This window comes from Haliaeetus leucocephalus, unplaced genomic scaffold (genome assembly GCF_000737465.1).
Source record: "Haliaeetus leucocephalus isolate CR32 unplaced genomic scaffold, Haliaeetus_leucocephalus-4.0 Scaffold222, whole genome shotgun sequence".
Classification (NCBI taxonomy): Eukaryota; Metazoa; Chordata; class Aves; order Accipitriformes; family Accipitridae; genus Haliaeetus; species Haliaeetus leucocephalus.
In genome coordinates, this window is record NW_010972658.1 from 139,468 (window position 1) to 158,663 (window position 19,196).

A 19,196-nucleotide genomic window follows, 5' to 3' on the forward strand; every position below is an offset into this window, starting at 1 on the left:
TCTTTTCAACCTATAGGTTTCCAACCTTGGAAATACCAAGAGCTACCATTTGCCAAAACACAGTGAGAATGTGCAGTGAGAGAGCTCCTCTGGAAGCGAGGGCCTGCAGGCTGGTGGGTCTGAGTACCTCCAATGCCCAGGCATAACTGGCTCAGCTTCAGTCCCCGCCATGCCAGCTGGGTGGAGAAGGGCCTCGGTATGTCAGAAAGCGGCTGAGATTTCATCTCCTTTATCCCCTCTGAAGGTATTAGCTAAGGGGCTGGAGTAACTATGATCTTCTCAGTCCAAATCAGGGAGATCAAATCTGATCTACAAATGGTGTGACGTGAAAACTCAGGCATGCCTGTGCTGCTGATTTTACTCTCATCTTAGGAACAGGGTAGCAACAGAGATGTTCATAGAGCTCGTAAGATAACCACAGCCTTATTAAAGTGTTCCAGTCGATGAAATTGGGGTTGAAACCATCACCAGAAGTCACTAACACCAGTACGTTGTTTTGCAGGAACAGCAAAAAGGTCTTTGTTACTGGACAGCTGGAAACGCAGCTGACCCAAGGAAAAACCAAGGCACCGCAGTCTCTGTGGTGAGACGGGTACCAAAGTGCCCTGCTGTGGCCAAGTGCTATCACTGGGCATCTGGGGCTTCGCCAAAGGAAAAGGAGTGAGGGACCAGGCATGTAAAGTGCCAGCCTGAAACCAGCTGCCTCCCTGACAGCAGGGAGCAGGCAGGCGACATCTGCCCTCTGTGAGGCACAGCTAACAGCTGCACCCACATTTTGCCTTAGAAGGAATAGCTGTCTCACACCGGCGGGGAGTGCAAACTGGCAGCAGTGGAAGAGGAGATGAAAGGTCAGTGAGGAGGGAGGAACAGCACAGTGGCTGACAGCTAAAGAGCTTCGGTCCCAGTTGCAGACTGCTGCTGAGGAGGGCAGTGGCATCTGCTGAAGTTTAAAAGAAAAGCTGGAGGCAGTCCTAGCAGAAGGTGGTAAACCCCAGTTAATTCCTATTTACAGAGAAAATGCAGAAACTCTGTATTATCTATGTCAAATCAAGGTGCTGAGTCCCTCAAAGACTTAGAGACTTGAACACTCCAGTCTCACAGGAGCCACGAGCAAGCTCTGGCTCACACAAATTTGTCTTTGCAACAGGCTGTGCTGAAGCAAGTTTTCATAAAGCCTGACTGCAGGTGGCATAGCCCCTCTCCTCCCCATTGCCTCCACCCCTGCCCCCAGAGCAGAACAAGCTCCCCTCTCCTCACCTAACTACACAACTGCAATGTTGAACCACTACTGTAGTTGTGAAACATTGGCTGATGGGATTCCTGGGCTTGGTAAATCCGCTGTGCATCACCCTGAGTGTAAACACAGATCTAGAGGAACATGAGAAGCAAACCAGCCAAGTTTGACTGACCTACATCCTAGCCCTCTCCTGCTTCAAGGGGACTGTCCCTGTCAAACAGACCTTTAAGTTGACATACATGGGGGAAGGAAAAAAAAAAAAAAAGGGGTAAATTGCAGCTGGGTGCTTTTTAGGCAATGCAAGTAGAAGCCTAGACTCCTCACCTCTAGTACACAGCTTTCAGCCTCTCGACACTCCCAGCAGAAGCAATTAATTTCTGGGACAAGCAGAGAGCTATCCTGCTCCACAGATGTTTCCTCTTAGTTCTACTGGACTCGAGTCAATGAAAACGTGGCAATATCTGCACAGCAACACATGGAACTTTCCACCAGCCCAGATGGGAACAGGAGCAGTCTCAGTTGAAGCCTCTATTAAAACTCTAACTGCTATTTTTGTTTAGGATAGAAGGGAGGGGTTAAAGAGAGCTAAGAAAATAGAAATGGGCAGCATAGCCCTTAGCACGCCTGAGAACCACAGTCTCAAAGATTTCTTGGCAGATGTTGTATCAACTGGGAGAGCTGTCAGCCCTTTTACCTCTGTCAGAGCTTTGTTTATCCGTCTGGGACATGAGCTGGTAGCAGCAAACCTCCAGGGGCAGCTGAGACCAACTAGCAGCTGTGTAATACTTTTGGCCAGGCTCATTATTTATATCTCAGGGGTAGAAGCAGCCCCAGTCTGAACTGGGGTCACACTCCACCCCACTGCTTTTCCATGTCAACAGATGGAAGGTAGCAAGTATGGAAGGAATAGGACCCCTTGAAGACCCCCAGTTCATTCTGTGCCTGCTTACACAGCTACAGAAGACCCAGGGGGAAGACACACATGGTTAGAGGAACCACTGCAGATACTTGCACCATGTTAATTTACAGTGATGCTCTCAAGAAGTGCTTGGTACCAAGTATTTTGTGACTGGGGCAGCCATTTTTGTATACACAGCAGCTCCACAGGTTTCCCTGTGCTGGCAGCAGACACAGATGCTCAGGTTCCAAGAGTTTGCTTTTTAGGTATCTTGAACACATAGCCTAGATCTCAGATGGGCTAAAGATTTGCCAGAGTAAGAAGTGGAGAGGGAATGCACATATACTCTCCTCCACAGAGCTGTCCGTTAACACGCTTGAAACACAGTGGGGTTTCTCTCCCCTACCTCCAGCTCACATAACAATCAATTTAAAATTAAAAGGATCTGGAGAGGGGACAAGAAGCATCTTAAATGACGTAACTTGCAAAACGCTTGGAGATCCGTCAGCTGAAAGGCTATGAAGAAATACGCTATTATTACCATGTTACAAAATTCACCCTGGAAGTAACTCTGGGCAGCCTTTTGGTATCCAACCACAAATCTGTAATAAAACAGGCAACAACTATTCAGAGAATGGCTGTGATTTAAGACTTGCAATCTTCATTTAGATTAACCATTTTCTGAAACATTAAACAACACATGACCAAACAAAAACTGCCTGTGGTAAGTCTAGGGTACTGTAAATGTTTTTTTTCTCCCTTCACTTTTCTTTCTACATTCTTACAAGTAGCCTTGTGTGGCAAGGAATGGAGCACAGCTACTGTAAAGCTGATGCCAGGTTAGTCTTTGCCTCACACAGAATAACTCTACTGGAGTGATTAAAGATGATACATATATAATCATTGTCACTTCTTGCCTGTGTTACTACGTAGCACTACCATAACCTACCTAACCCATCACTTAAGGTACTGAAAAAATCCCACCTCTTCAAAATAGACATCTCGGGCAAATTTTGTGGGACAATTTACTTTTTCTTTTTTTTTTTTTTTGTTTGTTTTAACCTGCCTGCTCGTTATAGTAGTGGCTACACCTATCTGAAATACACAGTAGTACTGCAGAATGTTCTTAATCTGATATTAGGAAATTAAAACAGGAGATTCAGAAAATGCTGCTTAAGTAAGAGCTCACTGATTCCTGGATTATTGTAGTAACTTTTGCCATAATGTTTGTTCAAAATGATCCTTCTAACACTTGCAGCTGAAATATCAACTTCCAGAAAACCAGCTTTTTCCTTTGACTTCTTCCATCTGTTGTCTCTTCCTATCCTGCCAAATAAACAGCTCTTTGCTGGGTCAGCCAATTGATGTAGGGAGGGAATCAAGTGCTTTGAAGACCTGGTGATACAACTTGATTGCATACCTTATCTGCCATCTTCTGTCTTTCCCCATAAAGGACCATTACTGGCAGCCACTAGGCTTTTCCAGCTGAGTTATCAAACTCTTAAAAATTAATTTATTTTCCCTTCTACCTTAGCCATGCCCCCCCGCCTTAGCCAACGTGAGAGGTTTTGGCTAGATTACTATTGTGCCTGTTGGCAAAAGGGATAGGCAGAGCTCTAGTGAGCAAAGAAATCTTGGTTTAAAATATGAATTGGAAACTTGGGACCATGTTGTATTTGTAGTAAAATCTAACCACACTTTATTCAAAGAAAAGTAAGATAATTTGAAGGAAGATATCCCCCAAGTGCTGTTCTCATCTGGCTGGTGAACAAAAAAAAATTTCAAGAGGCCCAAAACCTGGCTTGTACCACACCGAGGACAAACCCATGTATGCTCTAGAACACAGCAGCTGGTCTGCAGAAGTGGAACACATGGAAACAGAATTAAGTGGAACCTACACTGGTCACTGCTGAAAACAGACCCAAGACTTCCCAGGCAATTGCATCAATTGCTGCTGGTGCACTTCCTAGGTGCGGACAGTTACCCATATGGAAAGCATCTCAAATTTGCTTATTCACATTTAACTGTAGCTTTCTTTACGCTCAGTAACATTTTAAAAGCCTCTTAGCCAGAATGATAAAGGTACTGGAACAAGAAAATATCCTTTTTCTATATACAAACTGACAAGATTGCACAACCAATTAAAACCAGTTTTGAACATTTAATAAAAACTCATCCTAGAAATCCAACTTTCTGCCGTGAGGTCCCCAAACTCTCTTCTTCATCCAAAATCTTCTGAAGGGCTATGTGCAATGACTTGCCTACTCTTCTTCCCGTCTGCAATGCAAAGAAAGCAAAACAAATCTGAGACATATGCTTATTAGCAGGAAGACGACTCTCACGGAACACTTCCTTTTGACAAGCATTTTCCCTTTAATGATTAATATACACCAGCTGGTATAATAAAAATATGCTTTTAATTAAGAAAAATAATGGTGGTGGAAGTTTCATTTTAATTTGATTAAGTTTTGGAAAAATGTACACATAAAGGCAGTGCTCCCATTCATTAGAGAAACATTCCATGATCATTAATACCGGATCTGTGCACCGCTGGATCACCCAGGAATATAAATTAAATTCACATCAGGCACAAGCACACATTCAAATTAGCCAGCACATGCAGTAAGCAGCAACGTTAGCTGCCAGAGGACATGAGATACCTGACCAGCAAAGCAGCCTACTAATACAAAGTTCAGTAAACTCTTCTGAATGTGCTCAGAATCAGCAGGTTGAATTTAGACCAGCTCAACACCCTGTCATGTGGCCAAAGAAGCCCAAAATGCACACTGGCTGCGTCACCAAGTCAGTCTGTGTGCAGATCCTTCATTATGATGTGCAATTCTGTACTGTCCAAGGACCTTAAAGGAGTTAACAGAAGGTTTTCTTTACAGAAATAAACTCCAGCAGTGGAAAACCACCAGGATTAGCTCTGATACCAGCCTCTACTCTTCTCACATGCACAATTGTATCTGTGGAAGCTGCAGGACAGGGAAACATTGGGCAATGCTGAAATAAAGATCTTAAAGCAGTGGTGCCTATTAGAGCTTTCCCAGGGTTTCTCTAAATGACCTGAAATACTGACTCCATTCAGAGATGAAGAGAGCCTACCTGTCCCAAAAGAGCCAAAGACAGATTATATTAAACTGAGTTTACTAGGTCCTGATCTATGCAATGAAGCCTATGCCTGCCATACAGCTGACCGCAAAGCTCTCTTTCACCTGTTGATGACAGTTGCCAACATTGTGGGCACACAAACCTTAAAATAAGGTACATTTCTAATCAAAGAGTGAGGTGACAGAACATGGCCCATAGTACCAAATGAAATCTGGGAAGAGCTTTGATGCAGCAGGGTAGCTGTCAATGCTAGACACTATGAGTGACGGTAAATTAGGGGGGGCACACACAAGAATTTTTACAGCTCTGCAGTGGGACAAAGATCACAGCAGCAGTCCGGAGTCCTGAGGGGTGACAGAGTTTTTGCATTCTCCTCAAATGTAAGACAACACCACTCACACCAGGTCAAAGTCAATGGAAACTGTGCAGAGCTTTGGTATTGACACAACACTGTTCTTACTCCTGCTTGCCTCTCTTATGGGTTGGATCATAAACTCAGTAAAAAAAAAGCCTAATGCTAGCAGCTTCCCAAAACTTTCCCGTAAAGCTGTCTTCCTAAGAGATAAGTCCTACAACATCTGTTCGCTACCAGGCAGGGAAAGCTGAACACTCTCTGACCTGCAGCCAAATCATAAGGGAATGGAGGTGTCAAGCAAGGGCTATGCAGCTCTTCCACTGGACATTCCCAGGCCTTTTTGTTTTTCTTGGTATCCTAGTCAGGCAGCTGAGTTTGAGGCAGGGCCAAACAGATAATCTCTGACCTCCTAGACAACATCTTGGTTTCTTCCGATCAGCTTTATCCCTCACGCCTTCAAACTGCTCACCACCCAGGAGGGAAGATTTCTTCCAAAGCAAGTGAGAGACAGCACAACTCCCGGGGTGATGAGCTTAAGCTTTTAACTCCTTGCACCAACAAGTAGTGACAAGTTCACTAAAGCTCTTAAGAAGAGTAGGATGGTTTGAAGATTTTCCATTATTACCTTCCATACGCATCTCTGATTAGTGTTTAGATGATCATTACATAATCCCAAGCACAGTCTTTGGGGGTAGGCTATACAATGGAACTGCAGAAGTTCATTTCCTATTTAGGGCTCAATGTAGAGCGAAATTGGTTATCAAAACAGAGGCTTCGGTCAAAGCTTTGTGAAGATAATTTGCATGGAGGCCAGCTTCTATCATGAACCTGTATCTGACTTAAGCACCCATCTCTTTGTAACAGCCCTAGACCCAAAACCTCAACCTTCTATGACATTTAGTTAGAACTGGACTCAAAATCCATCAAGGAAGACACATCAGATGCTCATGGGAAGTTTGGTTTCTTTAGGATGCTAGATTAGAGATAACACCTCTCTATCCAGATAAGGGAGGTAAGTGACATCTTTGAATGCACATAAAAAGCCCACTGGTACCACCAAGATTAGCACTCTGGATTGATGTCATGAAACAGTGAAGTGCCATATATACTCAGCATGTAATTTCCAGTTGAGACCAACTGTTTTCAAACTTGGCTCCAATATCTGCATTCCTCACTACAGCCATGCTGAAATTAGTTCTGGATTTCTAGGAAACAGAGCCAGTTTGAAGTATTTAATTTTCATTCTGACTCCAAGTTCAAAACCCATTTCTTTCTCATGCTGAAGGTCAAACCCAGGCATGAGAATTTATACTGGAGAACAGATTTAAGAAGAGCCTGAAGAAAGGTTTAAAATGGAATTCTTATGTGGATGTGAACAACATCCAAATACTAGTATTTTCATGGAGTAGGGACAGATCAGAAACCCAATAAAGGACTGAAGAAAAACAACAGTAAGATAAGAACAGTCAGCTTATCACAAACCAAATGAGTTGTGCTAGAAGAGAACACCATGCACTAGCAATTCAAAGTACCATCTCTACTTCTATAGGGACTTTACCATGTTAGAAGTTTTGCTCTTTCAGTCTTTAAAGGAAACAATGAGAGAGGGAACATGTTCTTTAAAAATACTCTCAAAGTTTATCAACTTAAGCTTTACAGTCTTACAGCTGTGAAGTACTTGACTGAAACAAATGTGAGTACCATAAATTTCAGGCTTTTAAAGTTTAGGTAACATCCATTCATTTCAAAGGAACTGTCTGTAACCTTCAGTAAGTCTCTTGTGCACCTAATCAAAGCACCAAGATCTCTGCTCTTGAAGTCCTTACTGCAGCTTTTCATATACCCAAGTTCCAGCTCATCCAGTATCATCCAAGACAGTAACTGCTTAAAACTCCTTACCTCCATCATTTCAAAAATACTCTCAGGATCCAGGCTACCCTTCCCCACTTTCTTCATTGAAGTGAGGGCACCTTTACTGGTCACAGAAATAAGCAGGCTGGCCAAAGAACAGGCTTCTTCCTGAAGGGTAGCATCCACCACATGCCTATATCCAATCTGTAAGTTAGTGACAAAATTACATACTGTTTTGCAGTTGTCTAAGCTCTTCATTAAGAAGTTAAACTGAGTGGTAGCTCTGTTAGTTATCTACAGCCTCCCATCCTAATATCGTGTGGCCTTTAGTGGTGGTCAGAGACTGACCTGACAGCACAGTATTTCAACAGCCTCTGACCCCAGATTGTGTGTACATACATAAGAGATGTGAGATAATCATGTGACTATTTCATAGGGTTTTCCTCTCTGACTGTCCTTTCATCTATATGAAACTCCATATTCCCCTTTCCCCGCAACTCCAAGCATGGACCTTCTTCCCTCCTATGTGAAAATTACACATCCCAAGACTCAGGTGAGCCCCCACTTCAGTGATGGCCTTTCTACTATTTATGCAACTTACTTAAAAGAAATGTCAAACAAACTTGCAGGTAACTAAATAAATCACTAACTCTTGCAATGGAAAATGCAGCATCCAGCAAATCAACTGTGCTAGCTGTGTGCTCTATGTGGAAAAGGAAAACAAAAACCTGTTTGAAAGGAAAGGACAGTATTGCACCCATGAAAATGGAGTTCTGTTCCCAGAAACAAATACTCATTGTGTAACTCCAGGCAGATCACACAACCTTTGCGCCTCACAACAATGACCATTTGTTTTAACATATTGAAGTATCTGCTGCTCTGGATGTTGAGCAAGGAGTAGACAAAAAGTAATAAACAACTCTTCTGCATGCAAGAAGATGCATTTTAAGAATGCATCAAGTAGAAACCTGCAAGTCAGAGGTGGAAAAAAACCCCACCTTATTCAGTAAAAGTTCTTAATTAGGAGGCCAAAGATGAGCAACTATATACATAGTGGACATTGACCATTTCTGTAACACAAGTTTTATCTCTAGGGGAGAAAATAAACAGCAGGTGAAGTTAATAGAAACTGAAGTCTCTAGGTAGAAGGTCAGAAATTTGTCAGGCTTACCTTGCTTAGTGTGACGATGCAGGGCACATCATCCACATTAAGTCGAATACAATCATAAGGGTCATCAGACAGCTCAATCTCTTTGGAGCCTTCTTCATCCTCCAGAACACGCACTTTGGGTATTCTGTGGAAACAAAATGTGCAAAATCATTGCCAGAACAGATAACAAATACAGTTGTCATAGAGCCGTACAGGAAGTGCCCTTTCCTCTAAATGAGGCTAAATGTTTACAAAAAAAATCCAGAATGTTATCAACTGTATTAACAACTCACTCACTGACACTAGGAAGAAAACATTGTAAGAGGGAAGATATTTAGGATAAGATCATCATATTTAAATCATTCAAACCATTAGAATTTGAACTGCTTTCTACACTAATATATGGGGAGAGATTCTTTTGGCATTTGCATGAATCAGTTCTGAACAATTCTTTGTACATCTGCCTGGATGTACAGGAGAGAAATTACCAAGACTGAAACCTTTTGTACTGTGGTTCCCAACCTTGCAGACAACAGTAAAGTTGTCAGAATTACAGCAATTGCATAGCTTGGCGAAGCTGCAACATCAGTAGCAAATACAAGTATTAAGGCTGCTCAGGAAAGACTGACACTAACTAAGGAGCCTTGGGGTAAAGGGAAAAGATGACATTAGTAAAATCCTTTCTCTTTACCAAGATGGGAAGATTGACAAGATATTCTCATTCTTTAAGAAGCCAGAAGACTCTGCTGTTCTAAGGACAGATATTGTGAGTGATGAGCTCTTTCACAAATGAGCTAGACAGGCTCCTTATACTATAAGAAGTATCACAAGTATGTATATTGTATCTGTACTAGCCATTTAATGGGAGTTTTACAGGATGATTTAGTGCAGTTTTCTTAGCATAATGAATAAAGTCATTTAAAACAATTTAGTAGAAGATGGTATCTCAAGCCACCAAGAACGTCAACATCTTATATACCCTCATTTATTCAGGTGCCCACTAGGATGGAGTACTGACTGAGAGACTGTGCTTTACTGGCCAGTAAAACCTACACACAGCTCAACCATAGTACTCTCACTTTCACACATTTGCATTTGAAAACATAAAATACTTCAAGACGTCCCTAGAAAGCTAACTTCAGTAACCATGTGGAATGTAACCACAATCTGTTTTTATATTAGTACTTTTACAGTAGCGTTGTGTGTTATAACTAGACTCTGGAGGTTACATTCTTTTACGCATTCTGTACCATATCTCTTTTAAAATAGAAGCAGATAGGAACTGATTTAGTGAACATTTCCCCCATCAACACAAAGCGATTTTTGTTGTTTCCTGGAATAGTATTTTAGTTATTTGTGGCTAAGAGTCGTAGAGGTGAGTACTTCACAACAGCCAACCCTGCTTCAGTGAGAACAAATTCCCTACAAGAACACTGGCCTGAGCCAAACTAAAACTAAAATTTTCAGTAAGCAGAACAACTGCAATGTGTACTTTTTCTTGAAATGGAACTCAAAATGCTTTGCAACTCATTGGAAATGCATCAAATCCTATTTTCAAGTTAAAAATAATCCATTAAAAATTGATGGAATAAAGGCACAAGGTGACTAACCTTCAAGCTACAAAGGCCAATGGACAACATTGGACAACAGCCTAGACAAGAAGTGTACGTGCCAGAGCAGTGTTTAAAAAAAGAAGGAAGATTTCAAGAAAATCTGTGAGTTTAAGCAATTTTTAACTCCATCCTAAACCAGCTAAGAAACCAGAGCAATGTTTGGTCTGCAAGAAGAAGTTGCCAGAATGAATACCTGAAAAATGCCTGTAAGGAGCTGTTTTGGCCAAGCACAGATGACAGAGGTACAAATTAAAACTACTGCAGAGGCAAAAAGACAGTTGATCAGATACAACCATCACAGTTGCATAAAAACGGGGTATATACGCACAAAAACTAGGCAAAGAGAGTGTAGCATGAAGCACTTCCAGAAAACTGGAGATTTCCTCTCCCAGCTTGTGAAGATTTATCTTAAGAACTAGCTGTACATGTATATTTGGCAACTTTTATTTTTCTGTTTTAATTCCTGCAACTAATCACGGGAGGGATCTGTACAGCAGGACTTAGTCACATAACAATGCTCTCTCTCTCTTTTCTGTATGCTGCAGACCCAGATTTCACAACTGCAAAACCAGTTCTACCCTTGCAAGCAGGCATTGGTTCTGCCTCTACCACGCTGCCCAGCACAAAAAACACGACATCTGCAAGGCTATTGTGTTATAAACTCTATAGCTTTTGTAACTTGCCTAGTTTGTTGCCCTGGTTGCAAGTAGGCACATTCCACAGGATCAACTTTAATGCTAAGTCCTGACACAGTAGCTACTTGCACATTTTGCAATATCTACTTCCATCATGGATTGAGCCTTAAGCACCCTGTAGACACAGTTGAAAAGAAAGTTTGATATCTGCTATATTTTGCACATGATATTGATATAATTTTTAGAACACAATGAACAATACAAAACTCTGAGAAGTAAATGTTCCCCCTAAAACAGTCATATTGTCATTGTCCCATGCCTGAAGGGGATACAATGAGTCAAGCCAGACATACAAAGGACTTAAATCCCAGAATTCTTACGTGAAATTCCTTAAGTTTCAATTTTGGATTTACTTAGCCCTAAAGAAAAATGTGTCCATAGCTATTATAAAAATGGTTAGAGCAAGATTTTAAGGATGAAGATGAGGTGTTCAAATGCCTATCTGAATATCTAAAAATTTGTAGCTTCAAAGAAAAAACAGCAGCTTGAGCTCCCTACTCTTCATTCCAAGGCTGCAGTCAAGGCTGACAAAGATCTGAAAACACTTAAAACAGAAACCTGGTTGTAAACAGATTATGAAAGGCAAGTAAGACTCAGAGGGACACACATGTCACGAGAAGTTCAGAACACTTAATCTGAAGTGATCTTCAGACTGACGTCTTGTCTTGCTTAGACAATAATATTTTATGGAGAGTGGGCAGCTACTCTAAACAACCTTGTGTCAATCCAAGGAAAATTTAGTAGATACCAAGGGAAAGGGAGAGGAATAGTGAATGAGGACAACAGGTTTTCACTTTGAATTTCACCTCTTGACTTTCTGAGCTCATATGAGATTAGATGAACTAATATTCCCCACTCAAATCAATAACAGGGTTTTCACAGGTAAGAAATCAACAGGCTCTGCATTATAGCATACTGTACCACATTTTCATTTGATATCCGACTTCCACAAGACTGTGAATGCTTGCCCACAGATTAAAGATTATATGAAGGATACAGTTGTCAGAAGAATAAAAATAAAGCAGAATCATTAAAACAATTACACCCTCCATGTTGCCCAAAGTAACATATGTTCTTGTATTTATTTATTTATTTTAATTACTTTTTGTATGATCTGCCCTCTTTATTCAGAACTAGAATTCTGGTTGAAATAAGAAAAAAGATAGTTATCTTGTAAATAAAGTACATGCCTTGGATCTGTAAAACAACTCTCATGGGAGCAACTCTTAACTATACGACTTTTACATCCTGGCAGCTCACACACAGAGACATAGACATTTCTTCCCTTCAGTGTACTGTCAACTCTTTTGTGAGCCATTATGTTTGTGACAGTACTTCTTAATGCTACAAAAACAATATACTGTTAAAAGTTATTGTTGAGAACTTGATTAACAAGGGAAATTTCTCAGCAATACATACAAGTTGTAGTCTGAGATGGATTCTCCCCTTATTCCCTTTTAAAGTGTTTATAACCTGATATACCACCTCTCTTCAAAAGCATTTTTCTCCTCCTCTTCTTGCACGTACTTTTCCAGCTCTAGTACTGTGCGCTGATTCCCTGATGAATAAGCCAGAACTATACCAGTGACTTTAGCAGATCTACAGCCGAGGAACAATTTGAGATCCACTTTTAAAACATTTATGCTTTAAGAGTCTAACTTTTGCACCTCTTCCAGCTACTTTTACTACATAAGTTTTTTAGCAAAGCCATTCACCACTTTCTTTCTAAAAGGTGCTACAAAACTCTGTATTCCCTTTCACCTATAGATAAAGAAGATAAAAACATTAGAAAAAATATTGAATGTTAACATTAAAACACACACAGAGCACTTGCATCATTCATTCTACTAGATTCTGTTCTTCCACTCTTTGAATTAAAACATACGGGGCAAAGTTCTTTTAAAGACATATCTTTTCCCCCTCCCCATGATCTCTCCCCACCATTTTTCCTCTTAGTTTTAAAAAAGCCTCTAGACTAACAGTTAATGGGAAAGAACATCAGCAGTAGCAAATCAGGGCTAGTTACAAATCAGTAGTCACATTGACAGAGGGCTTCTTATTCAGGAGAATCACATATCAGTAAATACTTCTTAGTTTAAACCCACAAGGCATCAACACAAAGGCCTCCAACTACTTGCAACAAAACCATAAGGTCAAGACAATTTTTTCTGGATCTCGCTACAGAACAAAAGTTATATAGTAAGCCTGATTGTGCATATAATGCAATATGATACTTAATTATTAAAATCATTAGTTCATGTTGCCTGCATGCAAATGGACTGCCTTGTATCTGAATGCAAGTTGCCTTGGATATTTCTTGTTTAAATAATGAAGCATTAAAAATGCTTAGCTCCCAGAGAGTACTTCTCTTCTACTTCCCGTACCACTTTCACTCACATGAAATGAGATCTGTGCTTTACCTTGTGTTAAAGAGAGCTGCCTTCACTGCGATAGAGATTGCATCAAAGAGGTTGCCACCACATTCCAATAACTGGAGAGGAAAAAAAGAATCTCTTTAAAAGCACATCAGGCTAGTGCCTTTAAACCGAGTCTTTATTTTACTTAAATCTACTTGAAAAGGCACAAAATTAAGAACCAGAACAGGTTTTTAAAAACCAAAGTTGTCTTTCAAGCCTATCTATGAAAAGAAAGAACAGATTGGAAATTAAGATTTCAGCTAACTGTATTATACATATAACATAGAAGAGTTAACATACTTCATAATAAAATTAATGATAACATTTAATAATAGAAGCTGAAATGAAACCACCGCTGTTCTTACTCTTCTTGTGCTAAGGCTCCAAACTAGGCTATGACCCGAATACTTTTTATAAACTCACCACATTCATTCTTTAATGTTAAATCAAGCCAATCCATTTTCTATACTTTATTTCAAAGAGGTGTCTTTTTTAAATATCAGCTGGACAAACCCAATTGGTAGAATTGTTTTCAAAGAAGTGATGCAAACTGTCACCTAGAACATGGTATGAAAAGCTAGTTATAAAAGGTATAGTTATGAAGGCACATCATGATTTTTTCTCTATTCTTTATGGAAAAGGAGTCATCAGCTGGTTTGTCTTGTAGCTGAAAAAGATCTAAGGAAATCCTGATGTCAAAGTCTACTTGTTGATAATACTATCATTTGAATACTATCAAGTGTGTGGAGGGAGTCTAGCTTAGCTTTTTCCCATGAAGATCAGAAGAACAAAGAGAAGAACAGCACTGCGGACTAGATAAAAAGGCAGGTCTCCCATAACCACTAATATCTTCTGCAGGCTAACAGACAACTCAAAGATGTATTTGGCCATAGTCTAGCATTAGCTCTCTGACAAGCTCCGCTCACAGCTGCCAGTACTATTCTATGAACACACAAATCCCCAGCAAGCATTTGAAACTACTTCAGTGAGAACATATGGATGCCTCTCCATTACATCAATCTATGCTGTATGATGACAGCAAAACAAGTTTTGCAACACTGATCGCGTTGATTGCTCTTCAAAATCTATTTAAGAATGAGATAAACTCCTGCACTGGGAGCAAATCATAAATCAGACATTCTGGAAAGACAATTTATTTTTATGAAGACAGACTGAACTGTGTAAAAAGAATGACAAAAAGTTGGGATAGAAAGCTAAATACAAAGGTGATCAGATTATTTCTTTGCAAACAGCTGCTGGATACAAAGAGGTTAACTTGCCACTTTCAGTCATTATTGGATTTTACTGGATAACTCAATAAGCCCCACAATGTCTTTCTTATTAAAACACAATAATGGGATGTGCCTGTACTGTTGCTAGGCTTATGTTCAGGCTGCTATTCTAAAGCCTTATCTGTATTACAGTGGCGCCTACAGGCGATGAACACAGCCTGTATCAAGCATGGTGCAACAATTCCTCCAAAAAGAAATGAACACTCTCTTCTCGGCTGAAGCACCTTGTACTGAGATCTGTGCCCCTGCCCCCGCGCCCCTTTTTTTAAGGGCTAAGAAAGTCTGCACAACTGTGAGTTGTGGGAAACAAAGGCGTCTTTACAAAGGACTGCTTTTAATTTACTGATACACAAGTGAAAAAGTGATTGGGAGTGGGGAAAAAAGAGAAAACATTGTAGACCTTGCCTTATTCAAAGGTTTTCCTCCAAAAGGACTGATTCCTACTGGGGGTTCTTTTTCCAAACTGGGCGGGGGACACACAAAAACGATGAGGAAATCCTCCAAGGGATGCTCAGTAGTGAATTGCTAAAATTTCAACAGAACCTAATGCACACCCCCAACACAGAATGCACTGTGATTGAGTAGGGAATGAAAAGAGATTGCACACTTTGATTCTCCCTGCTCAGCACGGCAGGCTGCTGAGGCAAATTATGTGGAGAAGGTTATACATGTATCAAAAACACCCTCAAAAATGCCTAAATGCTTATTTCTGACATCAATGACTTAGAAGGTGAAAGAAATTGAGGGAAAGGCAGAGAGGGTGAGAACAGGCTTATAGTTATGTAGTCCCGATTATCTCCACATTCATGAGCTACTCTAGAAGTGGAGCGCCTTCTATTATTAAGAAAGAATGCATGTATTTTGAAAGGTCAAGGTATATATTCTTGATCTTTGGCATATATCTATATGTGTCCATATGTCTGCATCTTTGTGGTGTGTATAGTTGAAGTTATTTTCTTTCCAGTCTGACTGTACACAATTATAGTACCTCCCAAGTACACTGACGACTAGGAAATATTTGAGAGATGTTTTTAATCAATAATCTGCATGACTATGCAAAATATACTATTTTTTCTTTTGAGGTTGCATATCTCAAATTTTGTTTACAGATAAGAGGTGAATATAGATGCTTCGATCAAAGTGCACATGGCTAAATTACATAGCAATGGAGTATCTCCAGGTTTCTAACATTCTTTCTGGGTTTTTGTCTTTCGGAATGAGGGACTTGAAAACAAGTACCTTCCCACCTGACCACAAGATACCGGTATTTTCAGGCTTATGACAGATTTAAGGCTTTTTTTTTCCACTCTAACTTAACTATACAACACAAACATGAATGCAAACAATTTCCAGGAATTCTGAAGGAAAACATCATCCAAAGGACTCTCAGTAAGTACTGTTATTATATTTAGAATCTGACTCCCTCAAATGATGAATAATATGACTTGTACCTTATATTAGCATGTATTATTAGAATTCTATAGGAATGATTCAACAAGATCAGCTTCAGGAAAATCCATAGGTTATCAGGCACCTACATTAAGTATGAACTATCACATTATACGTGTCTTCTATTTGGAAAGGAAATAGTACAAGTACCTGGAAAATGTGAAAATACAGAGGCCTGGGGTGGGAGGAGGAAAAAAAAAAAAAAAAGAGGGGGGTACAGAATAACATTAACAGTATCTTGTTGTAAATGTACCAGCAGCTCTTCAGTGGCTCACACACATAATCCCGGCAGAATATGACATTAAAAAGACTCAACAAGTTAGAGTCCTAATTATGAACCTACAACAGATTCTTTACTGGCACTGTAAACAAAGATAAACATAAAATTCATCTCATAACATAGGTTTTGACATTCATAATTCTGATACAACTAGTAGCATAAAAATACTAAGGCTGTTTTTCTCTGTAGCTGTGGACAATCAACAAATTTGTCCAGGAAGAATCAAGTAATGACCTGCTTTTTAAACACCTAATGGACTAATTTTCACATTTATTTAGGTCTTAGTCTAAATGTTCCTGTTTTGTTTAACAAAACTCTGTATTTAATTTTTTTGGTAATACAGCTTAACATTTTGCAAATCATTTCATAGACATTAATGGATTCCTGTGAGTAAGACCCCTCAACATATTTTCAGTTACAAATTTGACAAGTAGAAACTCAACTTTGGACCAGTAAGAATTGGAAATAAAGCTCAGGAGAGTCTGACTTGCAGACTTCCATTAAATTCCCACAACAGAGTGCTTTAAATACAGCATAGTTTGGAAATTGAGCTGCTGCATGCACAAGATTTACATGTACAAAATTCAGTTTCCATTTTTTAATGGGAACAAATATTCAGTTTCTCTTCTACATTCAATATATGTATACAACTTTCATCAAAAAAATGCCTAGGCCAAACGTTACCTTACTGAATTAGTACTGGTAATAGTGCAAACAGGATGGACAGTTATGTTAGGGCTAACATACACCCACGCTAACTTACATTCATTAGAACAATACATTTGTTGTTATACCTAGCTTGGAAAAACGTTTAGTCGACTTTAGTGGCAATTTCTTCGATCACTGATTTTTATCTGTGACAGATTTGGAGTATTCAGTGTTTTTTATTAGCTCTGCAGTGGAGCAGTGGCATCAAGAAGAGCAGAAAAAGAGCAAGCTGGAAGTAGTGATTAACTATTACAGGTAGATTCACAAGAAAATGGCCATCCATGCTGTGAAGCATTATATCACATTATGAGAAGCTTTTTTTATATGAAAATACACATGGTTATGCTAAGTCAGTCAGCACCCTGAAAAACCTCCTTGAATCTTAGTTTAATTTCCTTACTTACCAATACATCAACATAGAGAACCCAGCAGTGCTCTCTGGGATTAATGCAAAGTGATTTCAAGTCTATACTGCTCTCGCTGCTAAATACTCTGTAGAATGTATTTGCTATCTCTGTGCCAAGTTCTTCTCCTCCTCGGCCTTCAAATTCAGGAGTAGCATTTGCAGAACTAGATAAAGAAAGAAAAAATACTTTCACTTCTGAAGCAGCCAATACCCAAGAACATTTCTTAAATATAAAGCATTAGAAATATCTAAGGATTTATTTGTACAAGAATAAGCATCCTATCTGTAAAGAAATTATTTGCATTTTGCGTAAGTAAATGTCTTGATCCTGATAATATATCTACATCTTGCTACAAACTCTGATACTATTTAAATTCCATTACTATCTTCAGTTCCCAAGTTACAATATTAAAGTTGGTGAATTCTCTCTGGGATTATTTCTTAAGCACTCTCATCATCTATCACCTCAACCCTTTCAAAAATAATACTAAGTTCGGAACAGCTAACAAGACAGCCTGTTAAGAATTGAATGTTAAATTAATAACAGAGTGGCTAAGAGAAAGATGTGACAACTTGACAAGTAGAATACACTTTTTTTTTTTTTAAAGTGACATGACTGCCTGACCTTAATTGGTAATTTCTTTATTGAGTGTACTCTCTGCTATCAAGCCACTTACAGACAGCAGCTCATAGAGGGGAATGGATAGAGTTCCCTGCTTGGGGAGGCAGGCAAATCCCCTCCCAGTCTCCCTCACCTTCCCAGTTGCCCCTACACAACAGGTATGGGGCTCTGGAACTTGAGGACCAGGTCAATGAAGATCAGGGTGTAGATGAACCCCTATCTAGGGAGGTGCCTAGGCTCAGTCAGGCAGCCCCACGCATTCTCACAGCCTCTGAAAAAAGGAGGGTAATTGTCATAGGCGATACCCTTCTGAGGGGGACAGAGGGCCCAATATGCAGACCTGACCCATCCCACAGGGAAGTCTACTGCCTCCCTGGGGCCTGGGTGAAAGACATTACCAGGGAGCTCCCTGGTCTGGTTTGGACCTCTGATTATTACCCACTGCTGGCTGTGCAGGTTGGCAGTGATGAGATTGCAGAGAGAAATCCAAAGGCAATCAAAAGGGACTTGAGGGCCTGGGGCAATTAGTGGAAGGATTGGGAGCACAGGTAGTGTTTTCCTCAATCCCTTCAGTGGCAGGGAAATATACTGAAAGGAACAGGAAAACACACCTGGTTAATACATGGCTCAGAGGCTGGTGCCATCAGTGGAATTCTGGGTTTTTTGATCATGGGGAGGTTTACACGGCACCAGGCTTACTAGCGACAGATGGTGTCCAGCTATCTCAAAGGGGTAAAAGAATCCTCGCTCGTGAGATGGCGGGGCTCATAGAGAGGGCTTTAAACTAGGTTTGAAGGGGGTAAGGGATAAGACTAGGTGCACCAGAGATGAGCCTGGGGGCAGCGTGCCGACGTTAGGGGTGGATTCGATAGGCCAGCTCGAATGCATCGATGCCAACACACGCAGCGTGGGCGATAAACAGGAGGAGCTGGAAGCCATCATGCAGCAGGATAGATATGACTTAGTCGCCATCACGGAAATATGGTGGGATGACTCCCATGACTGGAGTGCTGCAATGGATGGCTATAAGCTCTTCAGAAGGGACAGGCAAAGTAGAAGAGGTGGTCGGGTGGCTCTCTACATTAGGGAGTGTTTGGACTGTACAGAGC

General features: G+C 40.3%; 1 protein-coding gene across 1 annotated transcript in view; it reads right to left on the reverse strand.

Moving 5' to 3' along the window:
• Positions 1–3,320: 3,320 nt before the first annotated feature.
• Positions 3,321–19,196, reverse strand: part of EXOSC7 (exosome component 7) — a 25,672-nt gene continuing 9,796 nt past the window's right edge. Inside the window, exons 4-8 of the mRNA XM_010566953.1 lie at positions 17,464–17,629; positions 13,334–13,404; positions 8,627–8,750; positions 7,504–7,659; positions 3,321–4,412 (exon numbers count right to left, since the gene is read on the reverse strand). Of these exons, the coding sequence (XP_010565255.1) occupies positions 4,308–4,412; positions 7,504–7,659; positions 8,627–8,750; positions 13,334–13,404; positions 17,464–17,629 (622 nt within the window). The 3' untranslated portion in view covers positions 3,321–4,307. The remainder of the gene's footprint in view (positions 4,413–7,503; positions 7,660–8,626; positions 8,751–13,333; positions 13,405–17,463; positions 17,630–19,196) is intronic.